Source organism: Giraffa tippelskirchi, chromosome 13, assembly GCF_054371585.1.
Source record: "Giraffa tippelskirchi isolate mGirTip1 chromosome 13, T2T-mGirTip1v1.2.pri, whole genome shotgun sequence".
Classification (NCBI taxonomy): domain Eukaryota; kingdom Metazoa; phylum Chordata; class Mammalia; order Artiodactyla; family Giraffidae; genus Giraffa; species Giraffa tippelskirchi.
This window is the reverse complement of record NC_137287.1, coordinates 50,264,930-50,291,017: the sequence shown is the minus strand read 5'-3', so window position 1 is coordinate 50,291,017 and position 26,088 is coordinate 50,264,930. Positions and strand designations below refer to the sequence as shown.

At 38.1% G+C, this 26,088-nt stretch overlaps 1 protein-coding gene across 1 annotated transcript in view; it reads left to right on the top strand.

The window, feature by feature from the left end:
- Positions 1–26,088, top strand: part of PLCB1 (phospholipase C beta 1) — an 859,183-nt gene that overhangs the window by 278,419 nt on the left and 554,676 nt on the right. Inside the window, exon 3 of the mRNA XM_081559124.1 lies at positions 191–259. Within this exon, the coding sequence (XP_081415250.1) occupies positions 191–259 (69 nt within the window). The remainder of the gene's footprint in view (positions 1–190; positions 260–26,088) is intronic.

Sequence of the window (26,088 nt, the reverse complement as noted above, 5' to 3'; positions counted from 1 at the left end):
GCTGTCTTTTCATTTCCATTCCCATTCCATTGACAGGCAGTGCATGTAAGAGGAGAAAAATATTTCAATCGCAGGGCAATTTTCAGGCAAGTCTCATGATAATATTATTTTTAAAGTGATGTCAATGCTATGAAACAAAAGAAAAAAGATCTGTGTGGATGCTTAACGATCTCACACTTTTGCCTTCCAGGAGACGGAGCTGTTAGATCTCAGCCTTGTCAAAGATGCCAGATGTGGGAAACATGCCAAGGCGCCCAAGGTAGGAAGTGGAGCATGGCATACACACCAGATGCTGCCTTGATTATTGAGCTGTGTCATGGTATCAATTAATTGCCCCAATTAAAAGTTTCTCTGTTGTAGATGTTGTAAAATGCAATAAAACAGCCAGTCCTTCCAGAAGCCAATATGTCCAAACAGTACCATTTTTGATAAAAGAGGGGAGCAATGAGCAAATATAGAATCAGTGGACATAGGACTTGCTTTATGCCCTTGGATCTTTTTTTTTTTTTGAAAAAAAAAATTATACAAAAGTTACTGGGTAATTCTAAATGCTCAAAATGTGCTTTAAAGTATTTGAAAAATTCCCTGAGCCTTATAAGCATACGTGAACCCACCTTTTAGACAGATAAACAGGATCTTTTAGCTCAAATGTTTTGTGGTTGGAGTCATTTCATCCCTGAAGCCAGAGTGTCAAATCTTTTTGCAAATGTTCCTAGTGAACATCCACAGACATTGGGATCAGTTATGTGCAATGTCAACTTACTTGGGTTTGAAAAACTTACTGAAGAAACATCTAAAGCAGTGTTTGCAATTTATTTAGTGTTGGGAGATTGTTTTAAAATGTTGAATATAGGACTTCCCTGGTGGTCCGGTGATTGAGACTCCATGCTTCCACTGAATAGGGCACAGACTTGATCCCTGATCAGGGAACTAAGATTCCACATGTCATGTGGTGTGGCCCCCAAAAATGTTGAATAAAACATTATGTATATTTTTAAATTTTAGATTATCTTGTAGGATATACTGACTTGTTAAGCAGGATGTACTAAGCAGGATGTACTGACTTGTTATCAAACTGGGAAACTATGCTTTAGCGTATTTAAATTTTAATACTTTAAGGACTTCTTCTGTAGCACAGAGAGAATGTTGGCAAATAGGGAAGTACAGGTGCCATTTAGGGACTCGCCTCCTTCCATAACTGATATAAAACCAGCAATTTTCTATTTGAGTATCTACCTGCAACTTTTGTTTTATTCCTTAAAAGTCAAAACACGTACTTTGACATCAAAAATTATCTGTTGCTGTGGAGATGTGGCAAGGAAAGTCACCTAGAGTGATTATCTTCAGATACCTAACAGTGTGGTAGTTGCTGGCAAATTTTGTCATAGAGCAAACAGCCAAATACTGCTTTATTGCTGAAGAGGTTAAAATGACCTACAGGAAAATGTGGTAAATGAAAAGAAAGAAAAATCAGAATTATTTTCAGAAAGGTTTCTGTGTTTCACCTGAAAATGGTCCATTATTTGAATCAATCACTTAGAAATATGCCTGCAATGCAGAAGACCTGTATTTGATCCCTGGGTTGGGAAGATCCTCTGGAGAAGAGAAAGGCTACCACCTACTGCAGTATTCTAGCCTGGAGAATTCCATGGACTGTATAGTCCATAGGGTCACAAAGAGTCGGACTTGACTGAGCAACTTTCACTCACCCTCTCACTCACTTAGGAATACAATGGTATTTCAATAGTTTGGTCTTTCATTTTTGTATCAAGTGTATTGTCTTTAATGTTTTGTTGATGATTCAGAATTGTTCAGTTTTCTTGATGATTCAGAATTGTTCAGTTTTCAGGGTAGACATTTTATTCTTCTCCCAAGATTTTAGACAGGTTTCACATAGGCCTATTAGTTCTAAGAACTATATTGATAACAATTACAAATGTTGCCTTTTAATGCAAATTCATTGGCCTAATTTGAAGTTTCATGGTCATTATTGGCTAAAGTCAGTTGCCTACGCTCTATCGGACCCTTTTTGTTTCCAGGCTTTGGGAGTTCAAGTCAGTTCCTCTGGCATACGGAGACCTTCTTTTAGGTTTGACTCTTTTACTGCAGTCCACAGCCTACTTAAGTTACATATTTCATATATGGACACAGTTTGATAAATGTCTACTGAATGTTGAGAAATGAACAGCACTAGGATATGTATTCTGCTTGGTTGAAAAACCACTATTAGATCCTAAAATGCTATCCTTCAGGACAGATTTCAACCTCAGAGTACTCTGGCTTTTAACGTTTGTTCAACCTAGGTTTGCGTTCTCTATTTTTTCAATCCACATTCTTGATTTTTTTTTTACTTTACATTCTTTGCTGGAGTTCAAGAAACTCAATATACTTTAACATTTCCAAAGCCAGTTTTTTTGCATGTTGTTGTATTTGTTCAGTCACTCAGTCATGTCCAACTCTTTGCAACCACATGGACTGCACCACGCCAGGCTTCCCTATCCTTCACCATCTCCGGAAGCTTGCTCAAATTCATGTCCATTGAGACAATGATGCCATCCAACCATCTCGTCCTCTGTCATTCCATTCTCCTCCTGCCTTCAATCTTTCCCACAATCAGAGCATTTTCTAATGAGTCGGCTCTTTGCATCAGATGCCCAAGCACTGGAGCTTCAGCATCAGTCCTTCCAATGAACATTCAGAACTGATTTCCCTTAGGATTGACTGGTTTGATCTCCTTGCAGTCCAAGGGACTCTCAGGAGTCTTATCCAGCACCAAAGTTCAAAAGCATCAATTCTTAGGCACTCAGCCTTCTTTATGGTCCAACTCTCACATCCATACATGACTACTGGAAAAACCATAGCTTTGACTATACAGACTTTTGTTGGCAAAGTAATGTCTCTGCTTTTTAATATGCTGTCTAGGTTGGTCATAGCTTTTCTTCCAAGGAGCAAGCGTCTTTTAATTTCATGGCTGTAGTCACCATCTGCAGTGATTTTGGAGCCCCCCAAAATAAAGTCTGTCACTGTTTCCATTGTTTCCCCATCTATTTACTAGGAAGTGATGGGACTGGATGCCATAATCTTCATTTTTTGAATGTTGAGTTTGAGGCAAATTTTCACTCTCCTCTTTCTCCTTCATCAAGAGGCTCTTTAGTTTTTCTTTGCTTTCTGCCATAAGGGTGGTGTTATCTGCATATCTGAGGTTATTGGTATTTCTCCCAGCAATCTTGATTAAAGCTTTTGCTTCATCCAACCCAGCATTTCACATGATGTATTCTGCATATAAGTTAAATAAGCAGGATGACAATATACAGCCTTGACGTACTCCTTTCCCAATTTTGAAACAGTCCATTGTTGCATATCTGGTCTGACACTTGCTTCTTGACCTACATACAGGTTTCTCAGGATGCAAATAAGATGGTCTGGTATTCCCATCTCTTAAAGAATTTTCCACAGTTTTTTTGTGATTCACACAGTCAAAGGCTTTAGCATAGTCAATGAAGCAGTAGTAGATGTTCTTCTGAAATTCTCTTGCTTTTTTGATGATACAATGGGTGTTGGCAATTTGATCTCTGGTTCCTCTACATTTTCTAAATCTAGCTTGAACATATAGAATTTCATGGTTCACATACTGTTGAAGCCTGTTTTGGAGAATTTTGAGCATTACTTTGCTAGTATGTGAAATGAGTCCTATTGTGCGGTAGCTTGAACATTCTTGGCCATTGACTTTCTTTGGGATTGGAATGAAAACTGACCTTTTCCAGCCCTGTGGCCATTGCCGAGCTTTCCAAATTTGCTGGCATGTTGAGTGCAGCAACTTAACAGCATTATATTTTAGGATTTTAAGTAGCTCAGCTGGAATTCCATCACCTCCACTAGCTTTGTTCTTAGTGATGCTTCCTAAGGCCCACTTGACTTCACCTTCCAGGATGTCTGGCTTTAAGTGAGTGATCACAGTATCATGGTTATCTGGGTCATCAAGATCTTTTAATAATTCTTCTGTGTATTCTTGCCACCACTTCTTAATAGCTTCTGCTTCTGGTTGATGCATACCATTTCTGTCCTTTATTGTGCCCATCTTTGCATGAAATGTTCCCTTGGTATCTCTAATTTTCTTGAAGAGATCTCTAGTCTTTCCCATTTTTTGTTTTCCTCTATTTCTTTGCACTGATCACTGAGGAAGGCTTTCTTACCCTTCTTGCTATTCTTTGGAACTCTGCATTCAAATGGGTATATCTTTCCTTTTTTCCTTTGCCTTTCACTTCTCTTCTTTTCTCAGCTCTTTGTAAGGCCTCCTCAGACAACCATCTTGCCTTTTTGCATTTCTTTTTCTTGGGGATGGTTTTGATCACCACCTCCTGTATAATGTTATAAACCTCCTTCCATAGTTCTTCATGCACTCTGTCTATCAGATCTAATCCGTTGAATCTATTTCTCACTTCCACTGTATAATTGTAAGGGATTTGATTTAGGTCATACCTGATGGTCTAGTGGTTTTCCCTACTTTCTTCAACTTAAGTCTGAATTTTACAGTAAGTAGTTCATGATCTGATCCACAGTCAGCTCCCAGTCTTGTTTCTGCTGACTGTATAGAGCTTCCCCATCTTTGGCTGTAAAGAACATAATTAATATGATTTCAGTATTGACCTTCTCATGATGTCCATGTGTGGAGTCTTCTCTTGTGTTGTTGGAAGAGGGTGTTTGCTATGACCAGTGTGCTCTCTTGGCAAAACTTTGTTAGCCTTCCCCTGCTTCATTCTGTACTCCAAGGCCAAACTTGCCTGTTACTCCAGGTATCTCTTGACTTCCTACTTTTGCATTCCAGTCCCCTGTGATGAAAAGGACATTTGCATAGAACCATTCAACTTCAGCTTCTTCAGCATTAGTGGTTGGGGCATAGAGTTGGATTACTCTGATATTTAATGGGTTGCCTTGGAAACGAACTGAGATCATCCTGTCATTTTTGAGATTGTACCCAGGTACTGCATTTCAGACTCTTCATTGACTATGAAGGCTACTCCATTTCTTCTAAAGGATTCTTGCCCATAGTAGTAGATATAATGGTCATCTGAATTAAATTAGCCATTCCTGTCCATTTCAGTTAACTGATTCCTAAAATGTCAGTGTTCACTCTTCTCATCTCCTGTTTGACCACTTCCAATTTACCTTGATTCATGGACCTGACTTTCCAGGTTCCTGTGCAATATTGCTCTCTACAGCCTCAGACTTTACCTTCACTACCAGCACATCCACAACTGAGCATTATTTCTTAGATACTAGATAATAATAATAAAATGAATACTTCATATCATTGTTGTAAGGGTTAAATCAAATAATTCACTAGCAAACCACTAGCACCAGAGAAGTTCTCAAATTTAAGTGCTTGTAGAATTCCTGGAGAGTTTTAAAAAATGCTGATCCTTGTTTTCTACTCCCAGAGATGCTACAAGAATCTAGTTAATATTTGTAGTGTGGACATTGGGTTTTGAAAAGTAAATTTGTCACAAAATTTGAACACCACTGCCTGAACTTATCACTACTATATAATAAGCACTCATTAAATAGTAACTGCTATCATTGCTATTATCATAGTTATTTTTTATTCATCATTATTTAAATTTCAAATTTACAGAAATCAGTTTCATTTCACTCAAACTGGGAAAGCTTATGTTGTAAAAACAGTTTGGAGCAGAGGCTTGGCTAAAAGGGACTTGGTGGATGGACAGGCCAGAAAGAAGTAGGTTATTAATACCAGATTTAAGATATTTAAATTGCAAAAGAAAATCTCATCTTGAACTGGATAAATGAAAAGTTAATTTATTAAAAATGATTAGAATGTGTTGAACAATTCAATGAAATTTCTGAGTTTGCATCAAGTCTCATCCAGCTGTTCAAGACTGTTACCAAGGAATAGATGTCTTTTTCTTTCGCCAGACTGGCTTCCAAAGTGCTAGAAGGAATTCCCCTTTCCTCCTCAGGATCCCCATGGTGGCCATCTCTGCACACCACCCCTGGCAGCACCTGGCTTTCCACACTGTAGCAATTCTGTGTAGCAGTCACCAAAAGAGAGGTTAGCTTCCTACAGAGTATTCCAGAAAGACTGAAGCATAACCGCCTCATAAAAGGAGGCGTCTGGTCCGGAGAAGGAAGCCTCAGTAGGAGGGGACCATTGTGTTGGTGAGACCAGACTCAGCAGGATGATGATTAGTGAGAAAAGTTGGGAAGTTTAGGATAAGAAGGCGATGCAACATGGAGACAGACTGAGTGGAAGACTTTCTGTGGGGACTTATGATCAGAGAAGAAGGCAGAACATGTGTGGAGCAGATACTGTTTATCAAAATATGCAGGCACCCCACAAATCTTTATCTACATATTCCTATTATTTTTGTTTTCCACAGCATCTCATTATAGAAAAATTCACAATCTAGTTGAAGATGAACAATTTCTATGCCTGCTGTGATTTGAAATAACATTTATAGGAAATGAAAGAGCATCTATGTGTTGCCCTGTTAATGAATTTTAAATGTCGACTCCTGATACAATGCATACAATTCCAGATGTGCTTTGCTGTATACAGCTTTTGTTCACTTTAGCAGGTCTGCAATTTCTCATTGGAGAGAAATCAGGAAACTTTTATTCAAATAGAAAAGCTAAACTAAAAGTACCTTATTTTTTGAGATATAAAATATATTTCTGCTTCCCTTTTTGTACTCTCCTTCCCCTCCCTTTCGCCTTCCCTCCCATCCCCTGCACCCCCAGATTTATGAAGTGCATGTAAGAGAAAGAGTCTACGTTACATGCATCTTATATATGCCATATACACACACTCACTGGATCTTCATTTCAAAAGGAGCTTTAATTTTTAAAGGAGTGTGTATCTCTGTAGTTTCTGATCTATTAGTGGTATAGCATTAATTAAATAAAATAGGCCTGACTAGAATGAAAAAGATCAGTGTCTTGCACAGAGCAAATTTTGTGATCCTTTTTTGTGTGTGTGGGTGTATGCTCTGGAACAGAATAAAAAGTATATTTTTTGTATGGGCGACCCCAAATCCTCATTGCATGCATGTTCAGTAGTGTCCAACTCTTTGCGATCCTGTGGATTATAGCCCGCCAGGCTCCTCTGTCCCTGGGATTTCCCAGGCAAGAATACTGGAGTGGGTTGCCATTTTCTTCTCCAGGGATCTTCCCAACCCAGGTATTGAACCTGCGTCTTTCTTTACTTGTCCCAGAAAGGTTTCAGAAATGCTGCTAAAAAGGTAATTCCTTTACCTCTTAGAAAGTATCTCATCCTTAGGAGTGTTGAAAAGTAGATGGGTCTAGGGAAGTGGAGATGATTTAGGTGCCTGCCCTGCCGTGAATGAGCTCAGGTTGTTCCATGCCTCTGCTTTCTTATGGATGAAATCAGTGTCGGGGAGCACATGATTTTATGCATGTAAGCTTTGTTATCTGCTTATTCCAACGTTTAAGGGCAGTTAATCAAACCAAGACACTCCATCTTACAGATTATAAAACTGAGGTGAAACTTCCTACCCTGGTCATAGCAAGTCATGTGAACTTAAGAAAGACATGTCAAATTTTGCACGTGTCTCCTTGAAAGCAGTTCTAAGATTGCTCTGGGCTCCAGGAGGAGCAACACCACAGTTACACGCTCCCAGGTTTATTCAGACCTCCCTCATGATATATATGCAGCAGTATCACTGACAAGGATTTCTATCCTACTCTTGAACTGTGTTTTAAGCAAAGAAAACTGCTTCTCTTGCTCAACGGACAATTACCCAGGAGATGTAAGAGATGCGGGTTTGATCCCTGGTTGCGAAAGATCCCTTGGAGAAGGAAATGACAACCCACTCACTTTCTTGCCTGAAAATGTCATGGACAGAGGAGCCTGGCGGACTACAGTCCATGGGGTTGCAAAGAGTTGGACACGACTGAGCACAGCATGACAGAACCTTGTATATATCCAGGTCACAGTGAAGTTCTAAGTGCCTGTACTGCAGTCCAGTGGTATAGCCCGGCAGCACAGCCCAGCAGCACAGTGCAGGGGCCCAGCAGTAGGCCACAGTGGCATAGGAACATAGCACAGCGGTGACGTGGTGCGGGACAGCGTCACAGTGGGACAGTACGGTACAGCAGTATAGGTACCCCATGCTTTTCCAAAGTTCAGTGTACACCACTGCATTTTATGAAAGACCTACATTAGTACCTGCTTTGGCTCAGTGGAAGAAATCTGAAGAGGATTTTCACTTTTACAAAAAAGAAAAAAAGCAAAAAGTGGAAGAATGACATTCAGCACTTGTTTGCATCAGAGGAGCCCTTACAGAGGCGGTATACTGTGAGCTTTGAGAGGGCACCACCAAGCTCCTTCCCTAGGAACTGTCCTCAGCAACTCAGCAAGCTTTGCACTGCCTCTGTGAGCACCTGTGCTTTATCTCGATTTATTTTGTGCCTGGCTTAGCAAGATGTGTCTGAAGGCCACTGCTTCTCCACTTTGTGCCATTTCATCTTATGGAAACTTTCACAGCAATGCTCTACTTTTGGATAATGTGGGGAACCTGTGTATATATCACCACAATCACATAAGGGAGGTTAGAGTAAAACTAAATATAAAAAGCTGATTGGGTTTTGTTTTTCTAATCCTTATATCAGAAAGATGACTTTTCAATTTCATTATTGTTTTGACACACGGCCATTGAGTATCTACTGCCAGGCACTGTTCTGGGCACTAGGAAAATAGCAATGAACCCAGAAGACAAACAACTCTGTTCTCACATAACATTCTTTTTAGAAGTAGGAAACAGGTGGTGGTGGTAAACTGGCTTTCCAGAAAAAAAACAAAAGAAAGAAAGACAGGGAGGGAGAGAGAGAGAAGGAGGGAAGGGGGAAGATAAAAGAAGGAAAGAAGGGAGGAAGGGGGAAGGAAATCCCTGATCTGCTGTGTTTCTTGATTTCCTTTGGGTGAATATTCCAAACCTGGAGGGTTTCAAACCACATGCTGCCATCACCTAGAGCTGGAAAGCAATATGAACCACAGCCTAGAGCCCTGTGAGCAGGCTCCCTCCAGCACCCCTTGGGGTGGGGAAACAGATGGCAGATAAGTCCCACTGAAGTGAATCAAGCAAGGATAAGAGGCCACAGATCATGAGTGGCAGAGATGGTTGCTGTCTTTTTGAGCCCTAGCAGAGTAAGCTCTCTTGCTGAGATCAGATGAGCAGAGACATGAGTGAAGGGAAGGTGAAGCATTCCAGGCAGAGGGTACAATAAGAGCAAAGACCCTGAGGTAGGAACAAGCTTGGCATATTTGAGGAACCAACTCTGTGGCCAGCGTGTCTACAGTGAAGTACAGCAAAGAAAAGCAGAAGTCAGATGGTTGGCTGTAGGTGGCTGGGGGCCACATATTTTGGGCTTCATACGCCATGCTAATGATTTTGGCTTTTCCTCTGAGAGACGTGAGCAAGGATCTGAATGTTCTGAGCAGAGGAGTGACAAAGATCTGACCTAGCTTTTAAAAGTATCACTGGCCACAGCCTTGAGAACAGACCACAGAGGACAAAGGAAGAAGGATACTAACCAAATGGCTGTTGCCAGTGCCCAGGCGGTGTTGATGATGATTTTTGACCAAAAGGTGTAGAAAAACGCCAGAATCTGAATATGTTTTAAAGGCAAAAGGTTTTGCCAATGCCTTGGGTGTAAGGGATGGGGTGAAAAAAGGATTCAAGAACAACTTTTAGTGTTTTGACTAGGGAAAGTGCAGGAATTGGGTTGCCATGCAGATGGGAAGGAAGAAGCACATTTAAACAGAAAAATTCAGTTTGGTTTTTGGATATTTAAAGCTTGAGATGCTTATCAGACTTCCACCTGGTATCATATTTGAATCTACAAATCTGGAGGTGGTAAAATGTTGGCCATGGAGTTAATAACTTTGATTCTTCAAAACTCAAAGTCAAGGGAGGTCTTTTAAGAAATATAGGTATAAAGGAAACTTCTGATATCTCAACCATGCTATCTCCAGCATTGAGGCTTCAAGGGGATGAGGAGGAGCAGTGAAAGAGACTGAAACTGGTATATTCCCCAAGGAATGGAAAGCAGGAACTGTAAAGATATTTGTATACCAGTGTCCATGGTGACATTACTTACAAAAGGTGGAAAAACCCAAAGGTCCATCAGTAGATGAATGGATATACAAAATGCCCTAGACACACACAAGGGAATAGTATTCAGCCTTGAAAAGGAATGGCATTTTAACTGCCACAGTAAGGATAACCCTAGGAAAAAGCATGCCAAGTGCAATAAGCCAGATGCAGAATGACAAACATCATGTGATTCCTCTCAGAAGAGGCGCCTAGAATAGTCGAACTCATAAGAGTCCAGAAGTAGCATGGGCAGTTTCCAGGGGCTGGATTGAGGGAGAATGGGGAGTTCCTGTTTAACGAGGACCGAGTTTCAGTTTGAGAAGATGAAAGATTCTGCAGATGAATGATGGTGATAGTGTATACCAATGTAAATTTGTTTAATGTCACTAAACTGCAACACTTGACAATCATTAAAATAATAAATTTTATGGTATGTGTATTTTGCTACAATAATAAAAATAGAGACTAAGAAGGAAGGAGAATTAGAAGAAAGTATACCTTGGAAGCCTCAAAGGGTGTTTAAAAGGAGGAAGGAGTCATCATTTGAATAAAATGGTAGTTTCCTGCTAGTCTTTTTCTTTTTACTTTTGCCTACTTGTAACTTTATTGAGGATAAAATTTTATATACATTTTAATATTTTCCCTATATTAGCATTCCTTGCTAATATTCAAAGAGAGATTAGCATTCCTTGCTAATATTCAAAGTAGGCTGTTTATTTAAGGGCTGTCAAATCTTAAATAGCTCATCATAGAATCTGGATGCCAATATATAAAATCTCATAATGAGCTGTTATTTGGATGTTATACAACAGTGGTTTTAATGAATCATCCTTGAGGCCTGGAATTGTGCTTTCTTTATTGTCTCCCTTTGGTGATTACAAGCTATTTCCCTGATTTTGAAGATTCCACCATTATGTGAAGCCACAGTCACAATTTGATGTAGATATTTGAGGTTTACTAAAGAATAAGAAAACCCTTTATACAACAAGATAAAGGTTTCTCTCTTTCCACTCAATTGCTGAGGAGATTTACCTTTGGCCCATAATCTTGGTTCCAACTGTTTCCTAACTTACCTGACATGGTGCCACAGCTGATTGGGGTAAGAGGAGTACAGGATTTTCTTCTGTAAACAAACATTTACCTAAATGTTTATTCACATCTTTATCAAAAGGAGAAAAAAAGGGTTAAAAATTCACAGAATTATCAATGTGTATGTAATCATTTTGATAGCTATTCACATTTATCTCCAGATGTAAATTATATGGAATAGCTCCTTTTTCATGTTCATTAAATTCCATAGATGTCAGTGGTTTCCTTGGAAACAAAAACCTTTATGTAACTAGCTGGAGATTTAGTAGCAGAAATATCAGGATGCTAAGGAGAGTAAGGAATGGTTCCTTTGGTAGATCTTTGTGTTTAAAACTTTTCGGTCTTTTCCACCTGTCCCTCAACCTCATGGACATTCTATAATGAATAAGTGAAGACTTTTAAAGCTACCATTAAATTATAGAATATCTTCTCTAATGGTTACAAGTTTTTAACTTCTTCATAACCAATCACAGATAGGCTAAGTCTCTTCTGGGATGTTGGTATAAATCACTAAATTTGCCAAGGGACTGGTGTGTCTCTTATCAACAATTAAATTTGAATATTTGAGTGATGCCTCCATTACTCGGTGTATATATGTATGTGTCCGTCTCTAAAACATGGTGAACTAAATATGTGTATGGCTGAGTAAAGATTCTATTTTTAAAAAATAATAGCAAGCCTCTATCTTAGTATCTACTGCCAAAGAGTTCAAAGGCCCCTGAAGAGTTGTTGAAGGGCCAGGAAGAGATCACAGTTCTGGCAAAGGCTAATAGTAGGTGAAAGACGTGACAGGTAAGAGCGTTCTCATTATGGCTAGGGTGGACCTCCTGTTGAAGGCAGGGTGACAGCATTAGTACTATGAGTTAACTAAACTTCAGGACTTTTTAGAAGGTTCTGACTCATTCTATCATTGCTTCTGTCTTGTATAACTTCAACCTAAATGCAGTTTGTTTTAGAAGCGATGGTACAGAGTCTCATTTTGGAAACATTTCTCAATTTTAATTCTTTCAAATGCCATAATACGCCACCTTGTGGATATATCTGATACTTTAATTCTACACAGTGACTTTCTCTCTAAACCAGGGTTTTCAAACTTTGATTGTAATATAAAGATATGAGAAACACTGGGGGAGGTTTGTTTTTTTTTTAATAAATTTATTTATTTTAAAAATCTCAAATGTCCAGGCCACACCCAGATAAATTAAATCAGAATATCTTATGTGGGGCTCCAGCGCTGATAGTTTCTTTAACGCTCTGCAGAGATTCCCATGTTTAAATTTCCTTGGTTAAAGTCTGCACTATTCTCATTAAAAAAAAAAAAAATCAGCTTAAGTAGATGTTTCTCTTTTTAAAATAAGGACTTTACACAGTGAACTCTCCTATAATATTCCCTCATAAAAAGTCTGGTTTTCAGTCTAGTCCTCCCTCAACTTTCCCAGCTGTACTTAACATAAAAAGGAGTGTGCTTCTTGTAGGAGTGTTTTCCAGCTGCCTGACGAAGTTCCAAAAATGGGGAGAATTAAACAATGGAAATTGGTATTCTCATTATTCTGGAGGCTTGAAGTCTGAGATCAGGTGCGGACAGGCACGGTTTCTTCTGAAGCCTCTCTTTTCGGCTTGTAGATGTCTGGCTGTTCCCTCTGTCTTCACATGGGCCTCTCCCTGTACTTACCTGTGTCCTGATCCTCTTCTTATAAGGACTCCAGTGTATTGGACTAGGGCCCACCCTAATGACCTCATTTTATCATGATTACCTTGAAGGATTAAGGACTTTATCCTTAAATAAAGTCACACATTGGTGTGGGTGGTTAGGAATCTAACCTATGAATACAGGGGAAAAGTGGGAGACACAATTCAGCCCATAACAGTATTTTCTCACTACATACAAAGGATTATTTCACAATAGATCTAATATAAAAAAGTAGATTTTTTTCTTTATAATCAGTTTGATTGTTAAAGTGGATAGAGATGTATAGTTGGAATTATTTCAGAAAAAGCCATTATTTATTGCTTTTGCAGAGGATCCGTACTGCAGCGTATGTTGTTTTTGTGTCATCATTACATCTGTGCCCTTCTTCTGTGCTCCAGGCCCCCGACATGTGTCTTTGCACATCTAAGTGCCTACGACAGTGTACTCATTACTGTACAAGTTTTTGGGTCAAATGGTCAAGCCTCAAATCCAATTACTAGCTATATATAACCCAGGAAGTGATTCCACATCTCTGAGATTTAATTGCCCCGTATGAATTATGGAAATAATCTCTATGTTTATCTTATTTGGTTGCTGTAAAGACTCAGTGGTAAAATGCATCTAAAGCACTTAACACAACTCTCATGTCCATTGTGTACGTTAAATACATTTTAGCTTTCACCCTTAATGACTTTTAGTAAGTAAAATGTATAATTGATGCTCATGCCATGTATTGTAGCAGGCAAAAGCAAATTAGTTACCTATTTACAGTAGAATTCAGGTACTGCTAAGGCTTACTCCACATGAGAGATTTATACTTTTGTAGCTCTACTTAAACCTATCTGTAAACATGTAGTTTTATATATTAACTGTAGAAAAATGAACTCGAAGCATACTTATCCTTGCAGCCAAACACGTGTCTGCAGTGGACCATCACAGCAACTCATTGTGCTAAGACTTAAAATTCTTATTTAGAAAACTGCCTAGATTTGTAAAGAGTTAAATAGATTTTCTCAACAATCAAAATAATATTCAGTTCAGTTCAGCTGCTCAGTTGTGTCCGACTCTTTGGGACCCCATGAACTGCAGCACGCCAGGCCTCCTTGTCCATCACCAACTCCCAGAGGTTACTCAAATTCATGTCCATTTGAGTCAGTGATGCCATCCAACCATCTCATCCTCTGTCGTCCCCTTCTCCTCCTGCCTTCAATCTTTCCCAGTATCAGGATCTTTTCAAATGAGTAAGTTCTCCACATCATGTGGCCAAAATATTGGAGTTTCAGCTACAACATCAGTCCTTCCAATGAACACCCAGGACTGATCTCCTTTAGGATGGACTGGTTGCATCTCCTTGCAGCCCAAGGGACTCTCAAGAGTCTTCTTCAACACCACAGTTCAAAAGCATCAATTCTTCAGTGCTCAGCTTTCTTTATAATCCAACTCTCACATCCATACATGACCACTGGAAAAACCATAGCCTTGACTAGACAGAACTTTGTTGGCAAAGTAATGTCTCTGCTTTTTTAATGTGCTATCTAGGTTGGTCATAAGTTTCCTTTCCTTTAAACGTCTTTTAATTTCATGGCTGCAGTCATGATATTAGAGCATTTTCAGTTAAGAACAGTTAAGAGTATGTTGGTATCTTTTTCTGCACTTTGAAACCATTGAAGTAAAATTGGAAGCGCTGTTTGGAAAGGGAAGACCAAAGTTAGTTAAAGAGACCCAGACTCAAATCCAAGTGCATATCTTAACTGAGAGATCCCAGGAAGGTTTCTTAGTTTCTCTGTGAGAATAATACTGGTTAGATATAAGGTTGTCTGGTGAGTTGAATTATCGTTGGTAACAAGACACACATCCTAATGTTGGATACACTTTAGGAGTGTACTCCTTGTGACTTAACTGCCTACCTGCCTTGGGTTCAATGTTGGTTTATTCTTCTTCATTCTCAGTGAATCTGATGGGTAATTAAGCACATATATTATTTGAATTACCTTCTTGTTGGAGATCAGCTTCTAATGTACTTTTCATGTAATTTAATATGTGCACAAACAGGGTGAAAATGTGGAATGTAATTTGACCCATGGTGTAAGAGAAGAAAAAGTTGGGGGGAGTGAAAGTAATGTTTATGACTACCACAGAGTCATTGTGAGAATTAAATGATGCATATACCTGAAATGACTTTGCCAGCCACAGTCATGAGTAGCTTGGTATAATGGAAGGAATTTGAAAATATGTACAAGATAGATAAACAAGGTCTTATTGTATAGCACAGAAAATTATATTCAATATCCTATGATAAACCATAATGGAAAATTGCTATATTTAAAATTGATGACCAACAAGGAACTCCCTATGTATAGGATAGGGAACTTTGCTCAATATCATGTAAAAACCTAATGGGGAAATAATTTGAAAAAGAATATATACATGTATATGTATAACTGAATTACTTGGCTGTACACCTGAAGCTAACACAACATTGTTAACCAACTATACTGCAGTATAAAATAAAAATTTTTAAGAAAGTCATCCTGAAGTTTAAAGAAAGAATGTATATAAATGTATAACTGAATCACTTTCCTGCACAGCAGAAATTAAGACAACATTGTAAATCTGCTATATTTCAATAAAAATAAATACAAATAAAGACTATATAGTAGAAATTCATTTGTATCACCCTTCATTGGAAAATGACTGAAAATTCCTTAATTCCTTTTACCTACCACAAAAGCACGAAATCCTAGATTGCAGATTTTTTAAAATTTATTATTTTAATGGGAGGATAATTATTTTACAATACTGTGATGGATTTTGTCATATATCCACATGAATCGGCCATAGGTATACATGTGTCCTCCCCTTCCTGAGAATGTGTCCTCCCCTACCTGACACAAAGGTATTTTCAGGGATGAAAGAATGTTTTCGCTGTAGTTTCCTCTTGTTCCTCAATGTGAACATGATTAACATTCTTGCTGTCTAAAATATAAAATTTCAAGTACCGGAAGAAATAGCCTTGATTTTGTGTAAAAAGTGACATTTAAAAGTCAAAATAACATAGCAAACTATTTGCTACTTAACAGATCATTGTCAATGGCAGAAATGAGGTTTCCAGAGGCTACTGAAAGTAACATCCATAGAGGTTTATGGAAGATAGAATAGCCTAACTAATTAAGCAAAATATTTGTTGTTTACCTGTGAAACAGGACCATTGGCCCTAAGAGGTCAGGAAATTTACCTTTTATTCTCACACCAGCACATCCTCTCAGTGCCATTTAATGTTTCAGCATCCAGATGTTTCCTGACACTGTAAGTTGTACCCAATCTTTACAGATTTTAGGAAGACCAGTGTAGCTGAAGAACTTGTTGATCACTGTTGGCCATGAATGGATAGATGTAACTTTGTGAAGTTGATGCACTCTATATTTTCTTAGAGAGAAAATTAAAAAAAAAAAAAAAAGGACAGTATTTGTCCAAGTGAGTTCTGGAATACTAGCAGTTGTTATGAGTAAAAACATCAGATAAACTTCATAAATGTTGAGTTTCTTTATTACAGGACTTCTCAGAGCCTTTGACGTGTTGGACATGGATTGGGGCCATTATCCTTTTTTGTTTTGTCTTGTTTTGAAACGGGCTTCTTTGTCAAGCATATCTCACAGGAGTAGTGTTCTTGCTGAATTAGCTTTGTTGAATGTTTTGATAGTTGGTTTTTATGAAGTTAATCACACTCCGTTTTGGGGCTGGAGCACCAGTTTAAGGGTGGTGTTTATTCCTATTCAGTAATGCAGATACCTAATTAGAGATGTTTAAAGATCAAGTTTTTGAGTGATCTAAACCAGTTAAGTCTTTCTATAGGTAAATATCCCTTGATGATATGCAGTTGAATTTTATCTTATACTATATCATGTATTATTTTTGATTTTAAACTTTATTAACATTATCCTCCTGGTTTTTAAAAAAAATGTAGACCTTGGCTTATGATAAAAGGTCATCAGTGGGGCTTCCCTTGTATCTCAGTGGTAAAGAATCCACCTGCAGTTGCAGGAGACACAGACTTCGAGCCCTGATCCAGGAAGGTCCCATGAGCCCCACTAAGCCTATGTGCCACAATTACTGGGCCTGTGTCCCAGAGCCCAGGAGTTGCAAACACTGCGCCCATGCACCGCAACTCCTGGAGCCCGTGTGCTTAGAGCCCCTGCTCCACAAGAGAGAAGCCAGCACAGTGAGAAGCCTGTGCACCACAGCTGGAGTAGCCCCAGCTCCTGCGACTAGAGAGAGCCTGAGCACAGCAGCAAAAACCCAGAACAGCCAAAAATAAAATTAAAGAAAAAAGTCATCAGCATTGCTAGTATTCAAATTGACAAAAGAATTCATTTATTTCCACGGTATTAGGGATGTGGTTTGGCATTTAGACAAATGCTTGTGTACTGCTAAGGGGATATTCCAGATCTACTGATAATTCTGTGTGTACTGCTAGTGGGTATTCCAGGTCTACTGATAATTCTGGAGATCAGTTTCCTACAGCTTTATATCTTATCACTTGCTTAAAATTGATACCCCTACCTAAGATTTTTGGAAGGATGTGAAGTCAAGATAAAGCTTGAATTGAGGTCAAAGTAAAAGTAAGTTAAGAATTACTTGGGGACCAATAATTTTTCAAATCATCTCTTTTTCTGGTTCCCTTATAGGGGTGTGTGTACGTGTGTGTGTGTGTGTGTCTGTCTGTCTGTCTATGTGTGAGATGACTATATAGTCACATAAGTTGACTTTAATGCTTTGAAGTGAGACTTTAATTCTGTTAACCTCCTGTTAAAGGGACAGCAGTGATTCAGAGCTCCAGCCAGTGTTATCTTTGCGTCTACAGTCAGAAATCAATTTCTCTGTATCTTGACTTCCTTATTAATAAAATGAAGTTCATAATACTATTTTTCAGTGTTGTTGTGAGGATTAAAGAACATGATGTGTGTTTCACAGTTGGGACTCTGTAACTGTAGCTGTTCTGATTCCAAAAGCTAAAGGTCTTTAGCACATACATTTAATAGACTTGAAGTCAGGGTCATTATTTGACAAATTAGACTCCTTGCTTGATCACCTATAGTTTCAATATGTTCCTTTAGATACTTGCATTTGCCATCCATATTATACAGGCTTTCCCCTCTCTAGCATTTTTTGTTTTAATCATATCTTGGACAACATGTTTTAAAAATAATTTTCTCTCATTATTCGTATTTTAAATATTTAATTTTTAAATTAAACATGTACTTACAAGAAGTTTTCAGAATTTGTAACATCTGGTCAAACATTGCCAAGCACAGGGCCTTCCCATGCAGTACAGTGGTTGAGACTCTGCTCTTGTCCACGTGTGCTCAGTTGCTCCGTCATGTCCAACCTTGTGACCTGGAGACTGTCATACTGAATGAAGTAAGTCCGACAGAGAAGCAAAACATTGTATGACATCCCTTATATGTGGAATCTAAAAAGATATGACGCAAACAAACTTATTCACAAAACAGAAATAGACTCACATACTTAAAGGACAAACTTACGGATGTTGTGGGGAAGGATGGCAGAAAGGGGTAGTCAGGGAGTTTGGAATGGACAGGTACACATTGCTGTGTTTAAGATGGATAACCAATCAGACCTTACTGTATACACAGGGAGCTGCTCCAGCCATGTGGGAGCCGGGATGGAAGGGAGTGTGGGGAGAATGTATTCATACATAGGCATAGCTGCATGCCTTTGCCGTCCACCTGAAACTATCACATTATTAATTAGCTATACTCCAAAACAAAAAAAAAAGTTTAATAAAAAAGAAAAAAACTGCTAAGCATAAATTTTATTTTTACAAATGTTAACTAAAAATTGAAATTCACCACTTTTAGTAGAAATTGTCATTTTCTATCTGTGCATGAACTACATTTGCTTTCATTATTGGAATACCTTAATGTGAATTTAATAAAGAAGTTTCCTGGATTAAGACACATACGATGATCTGAGAAATTAATCAATTATTGACTTGATTATTTTTCAGTGCAGTTCAGTCCAGTCACTCAGTCGTGTCTGACTCTTTGTGACCAGATGAACTGCAGCACACCAGGCCTCCCTGTCAGTCACCGATTACCAGAGCTTATCCAAATTCATGTCCATCGGGTCGGTGATGCCATCCAACCATCTCATCCTCTGTAATACCCTTCTCCTCCTGCCTTCAACCTTTCCCAGCATCAGAGACTTTTCAAATGAGTCAGCTCTTCGCATCAGGTGGCCTAAGTATTGGAGTTTGAGCTTCAACATCAGTCCTTCCAATGAATATTCAGGACTGATCTCCTTTAGGATGGACTGGTTGGATCTCCTTGCAGTCCAAGGAACTCTCAAGAGTCTTCTCCAACACCACAGTTCAAAAGCATCAATTCTTTGGCACTCAGCTTTCTTTATAGTCCAACTCTCACATCCATACATGACTACTGGAAAAACCATAGCTTTGACTAAACGGATCTTTGTTGGCAAAGTAATGTCTCTACTTTTTAATATGCTGACTAGGTTGGTAATAGCTTTTCTTCCAAGGAGCAAGTGTCTTTAATTTCATGGCTGCAGACACCATCTGCACTAATTTTTGAGTCCCCAAAAATAAAGTCTCTCACTGTTTCCATTGTCTCCCCATCTATTTGCCATGAAGTGATGGACCCGGATGCCATGATTGTAGTTTTCTGAAAGTTTAGCTTTAAGCTAAATTTTTCACTCTCCTCTTTCACTTTCATCAAGAGGCTCGTTAGTTCTTCTTTGCTTTCTGCAATAAAGGCAGTGTCATCTGCAAATCTGAGATAATTGATATTTCTCCCAGTAATCTTGATTCCAGCTTTTGATTGATCCAGCCCAGCATTTCACATGATGTACTCTGCATATAAGTTAAATAAGCAGGGTGGCAATATACAGTCTTGATGTACTCCTTTCCCAATTTGGAGCCAATCTGTTGTTCCATGTCCAGTTTTAACTGTTCCCTCTTGACCTGCATACATATTTCTCAGGAGGCACGTCGGGTGGTCTCCTATTCCCATCTCTTGGAAAATTTTGAAGTTTGTTGTGATCCACACAGACAAAGGCTTTGGCTTAGTCAATAAAACAGAAGTATATGATTTTCTGGACCTCTCTTGCTTTTTCGATGATCCAGCAGAAGTTGGCAATTTGATCTCTGGTTCCTTTGCCTTTTCTAAAACCAGCTTGAACATCTAGAAGTTCACAGTTGACTTAGGTTGAAGCCTGGCTTGGAGAATTTTGAGCATTACATTGCTAGCATGTGAGATGAGTGCAGTTTGAGCATTCTTTGGCATTGCCTTTCATTGAGATTGGAATGAAAACTAACCTTTTCCAGTCCTGGGGCCACAGCTGAGTTTTCCAAATTTGCTGGCATTTTGAGTGCAGCACTTTCACAGCATCATCTTTTAGGATTTGAAATAGCTCAACTGAAATCCATCACCTCCACTAGCTTTGTTCATAGTAATGCTTCCTAAGACCCACTTGACTTCATACTTCAGGATGTCTTGCTCAAGGTGAGTGATCACACCATCGTGGTTATCTGGGTCATGAAGATCTTTTTTGTATAGTTCTTCTGTGTATTCTTGCCATCTCTTCTTAATATCTTCTGCTTCTGTTAGGTCCACACCATTTCTGTCCTTTATTGAGCCCATCTTTGCATGAAATGTTCCCTTGGTATCTGTAATTTTCTTTGAGAGATATCTAGTCTTTCCCATTCTATGGTTTCCTCTTTTTCTTTTCATTAATCAGGGGGGAAGTCTGTCTTATCTCTCCTTGCTATTTTTTAGAACTCTTCATTCAAGTGGGTATATCTTTCCTTTTCTCCTTTACCGTTCACTTCTCTTCTGTTCTCAGCTATTTGTAAGGCCTCCTCAGACAACCATTTTGCCCTTTTGCATTTCTTCTTCTTGGGGATTTTCTTGATCACTGCCTCCTGTACAATGTCATGAACCTCTGTCCATAGTTCTTCAGGCACTCTATCAGATCTAATCCCTTAAATCTATTTGTCACTTTCACTGTATCAACATAAGGAATTTGATTTAGATCAAACCTGAATGGTCTAGTGGTTTTCCCTAATTTCTTCAATTATTATGATTATTATTCTTCAATTACAATGATTATCTTTGCCATAGGCAAACCCTGTTGTCTAAAATAGGAATTGAAAGAAGTTTATTTTTTGTTGAAGACTCTGAAAGCACTTCCACTGTATAGTCATAAGGGATTTGATTTAGGTCATATGTGAATGGTCTAGTGGTTTTCCCTATTTTCTTCAATTTAAGTCTGAATTTGGCAATAAGGAATTCAATACAAATAGCTGTGGGAAGAAGAGAAGCGAAAAGCAAAGGAGAAAAGGAAAGATATTCCCATTTGAATGCAGAGTTCCAAAGAATAGCACAGAGAGATAAGAAAGTCTTCCTCAGTGATCAGTGCAGAGAAATAGAGGAAAACAATAGAATGGGAAAGACTAGAGATTTCTTCAAGAAAATTATAGATACCAGGGGGATATTTCATGCAAAGATGGGCACAATAAAGGACAGAAATGTTATGGACCTAACAGAAGCAGATGATATTAAGAAGAGGTGGCAAGAATACACAGAAGAACTGTACAAAAAAGATCTTCACGACCCAGATAATCACGATGATGTGATCACTCACCTAGAGCCAGACATCCTGTAATGAGAAGTCAAGTGGGCCTTAGAGAGCATCACTATGAACAAAGCTAGTGGAGGTGATGGAATTCCAGCTGAGCTATTTCAAATCCTAAAAGATGATACTGTGAAAGTGCTGGACTCAGTATGCCAGGAAATTTGGAAAACTCAGCCATGGCCACAGGAGTGGAAAAGGTTAGTTTTCATTCCAATCCCAAAGAAAGGCAATGCAAAGAATGTTCAAACTACCACACGATTGCACTCATCCATCACCCTAGCAAAGTAATGCTCAAAATTCCCCAAGCTAGGCTTCAACAGTGCATGAACTGAGACCTTCCAGACGTTCAAGCTGTACTTAGAAAAGGCCGAGGAACCAGAGATCAAACTGCCAACATCCGTTGGATCATAAAAAAAGCAAGAGAATTCCAGAAAATCATCTACTTCTGCTTTATGGACTATACCAAAGCCTTTGACTGTGTAAATTGCAACAAACTGGAAAATTCTTCAAGAGATGGGAATACCAGACCACTTGACCTGCCTCTTGAGAAATCTGTATGCAGGTCAGGAAGCAACAGTTAGAACTGGACATGGAACAACAGACTGGTTCCAAATAGGGAAAGGAGTACGTCAAGGCTGTATATTGTCACCCTGCTTATTTAACTTATATGCAGAGTTCATCATGAGAAACACTAGGCTGGATAAATCACAAGCTGGAATCAAGATTACTGGGAGAAATATCAATAATCTCAGATATGCAGACACACCACCCTTATGGCAGAAAGCAAAGAAGAACTAAAGAGCCTCTTAATGAAAGTGAAAGAGGAGAGTGAAAAAGTTGACTTAAAACTCAACATTCAGAAAACTAAGATCACGGCATTCGGTCCCATCACTCCATGGCAAATTGATGGGGAAACAATGGAAACAGTGACAGACTTTATTTTGGGGGGCTTCAAAATCAGTGCAGATGGTGCCTGCAGCCGTGAAATTAAAAGGCTCTTGCTCTGTGGAAGAAAAGCTATGACCAACCTAGACAGCATATTAAAAATAGAGACATTATTTTGGCAACAAAGGTCTGTCTTGTCAAAGCTATGGTTTTTCCAGTGGTCATGTATGGATGTCAGAGTTGGGCAGTGAAAAAAGCTGAGTGCCCAAGAATTGATGCTTTTGAACTGTGGTGTTGAAGAAGGCTCTTGAGAGTCCCTTGGACTGGAAGGAGATCCAACTAGTCCATCCTAAAGGAAATTGGTCCTGAATATTCATTGGAAGGACTGATGCTGAAGCTGAAACTCCAATACTTTGGCCACCTGATTTGATGAACTGACTCATTTGAAAAGACCTTGATGCCAGGAAAGATTGAAGGTGGGAGGAGAAGGGTATGACAGAGCATGAAATGGTTGGATGGCATCACCAACCCGATGGACATGAGTTTGAGTAATCTTCCATAGTTGGTGATGGACAGGGAGACCTGGAGTGCTGCGGTTCATGGGGTCACAAATAGTCATACACGACTGAGCAACTGAACTGAACTGTACTGAAAACACACATCTATATTAATCTAGTTCTATCCATGTAATTTTATTTGAAGATTAAAGATTCTTTAGAAGTCATTGTCTACATATTTTTGCTTACAAATATGGATACCAGATGAAAATCTAAGTAAAATTAAGATCACATGTTAGTTTTGTCTCACCCATACACCTAAAAATGTGGAATAGCTGAACGATGAAAGAAAATTTCTTTCTTTACACATTTTAATAGTCAGTAATGCTTTCAAATAAATTATCAGTGCACAATATTGAAAGAGAAAAAGTTTCACATATGATAATTTACATGCTTCAATGGCATTCTCCCATATCATCCCTCCCTCTCCCTCTCCCACAGAGTCCATAATACTGTTCTATATATCTGTGTCTCTTTTGCTGTCTCGCATACAGGGTTATCTTTACCGATTTACTAAATTCCGTAGTCCAGGTTCGATGCATGATACAGGGTGCTTGGGGCTGGTGCACCGGGATGACCCAGAGTGATGGGATGGGGAGGGAGGTGGGAGGGAGGTTCTGGAAGGGGAACACATGTACACCCATCGTGGATTCATGTCAATGTATGGCAAAACAAATACAATAATGTAAAGTTAAAAAATAGATAAATAAACTAATTAAAAAAAAAAAGAAAAAGTTCTTAAAACATCAAGAAAGATGATTGCGTGAGACATTTCAGGAATTAATGATTGATGTGTATTTTGGAAAGAATGTTAAAGAATAAATTGTGTCAATAATAGCAAACTAGATTGGATATCTAATTTTATGGCTAGCTGCTCAAAATTTCATGTTTCTAGTTGATAATTCTTTGTCATATAATTTGTTTGAAGGATACTGTAGAGCATTTTAAATACTGGAGATGTACAACAAGAGCTCTTATTTTTTTCCATGAAAAAAAAGCAGAATAAATTATTATTCCAGTGCATGAAAGTGAAAGTGAAGTCTCTCAGTCATGTCCGACTCTTTGAGACCCCATGGACTGTAGTCTACCAGACTCCTCCGTCCATGCGATTTTCCAGGCAAGAATACTGGAGTGGGTTGCCGTTTCCTTCTCCAAGAGATCTTTCCAACCCAGGAATTGAACCCCAGTCTCCCGCATTGTAGGCAGACGCTTTACCATCTGAGCCACCAGGGAAGTCCCTGGTGCATAAATTACAAGAAATCATATAGAATGATTCTCTGCTCTGTAAATCTTTTGACTGATACTTAGCTTTGCTACATTACCCTAAATTATTTAGGTAAATTTTCAGAAATGCTCCAAGAACTGATAAATTTATCAAGCTTCTTTTAATTAGATTTTTAAATGTTCTGGTTTTAATTTACCAATTTGAGATTATGAATTGAGAAACTATGAAGTTGCAAGAGAAAAGTAGTATGTTGGAAGTTATAATTTTTTTATCAACCCATATGTCTGCTGAATTTTACTCTCAATATTATTCTCTCCTTTACTCTAAACTTCTCATAGAAAAATTATTTTGCCCTAATGCAATTCTTGTTTGTTTTATGTATTTTATGTAGTTATGACATGACTTTGCTAATTTTAAAAAGTTTAATTTTTTAATTTTATTTTTTTGAATCCCTAGAAAACAAAACAACATTATTATCAGATAAGCAATTGATATTGACATCTTGTAAATTTAACCATGAAATCCAGGAAATAAAAACAAGAGAACATATGTGGTTTTCTGCCTTACAATTTTGACTTTTAGAAAACTATGCCATCCTCGAGTTGTCCTTTCTATAATTCTTGAGCACATTTTATGTAAAAATAACTCCTGTGCATTATTCATGTTAGCAGGCCCTTTAAATAGCCATAAAACATGTGGGAGCAGATTAATGCTGCATCTGCCCTGTGCTTTTTAAGTCTGTCAATTTTATGGAATACAAATCTTGCATAAAGTCTTTTTTACATGTCCTTTTGCTTGTGGTGGCCCAGGGAAATACTGGAGCTGCATATGTGGATGAAAATGTCACATTTTCTGACTGGATTTTCATCTAAGGAAGGTGAGAGCCATCAGTTTCCCTTTCTAACTGTTAAAATGATGTTCCAGGTTGACTAAGTTTTCTTTTTAAAGAATAATAGGAGTAGCAAGTGTCTGTGACCTGTCTATTTGAGTCAGAATTTTTCTTAACAGTGATCATCAGGAACATAACCATTCTTACCTTTCATAACCTTTGAGGTGTGAGCATTCAAATGATATTAGTCATTTGAATAACAGTAGAATTGGTCTAGCTTAACATATTTAAATTGTTTTTATTTTTGGAAAAAAGCAATACACGTATCTAACTAAAAAAAAAAAATTCTAACAATGTTAAAGGTTATCATTAAAAAGTATACATTCTACCCTTATTTCTTCTGTTCCCTTCCCAGAAGCAACAAAATTCATACTTATTTCCTTCCCGACCACCCCTGCACAGGAAATCTATGCATCTACCAGCCCAATTAAAAACATTAAACTCTATATAAATGATGGCATACTATCAAATGTTATTTAACTCCAACAATATGTCTCAGAAATTATGCCATATATCTACTTCATTCATTTTTTAGAAACTCTATTTTATTTTATAGATGTACCAGCATTTATTTTTTGAGTTACTTCGTAATAAGTATTTCATTATTTCTAGTTTTTTGCTGCTCCAAATAATGCTTCAATATGGATTTGTTAAATATATTTTGGGATATAACATGAGTACATTTGAATTTCCTACAACTGAAAATCTTGTATCCACATGTATTTTAAATTATAAAATATATTACAAATTTGCTTTAGAAATTGGATCAATTTATACTTCCATCAATAACATTCAAAATTACCTATTTATTCACATTGTTGATAGTATTTTACTAACCTTTTTTGATTTTTGTAAATATGATAGATGAAACATTGAGAGCTCTTTATTATTTAAATTTGTGTTTCTCCCATGATGAGTGGAGAACTTTTTCTTCTATGCAGTATATT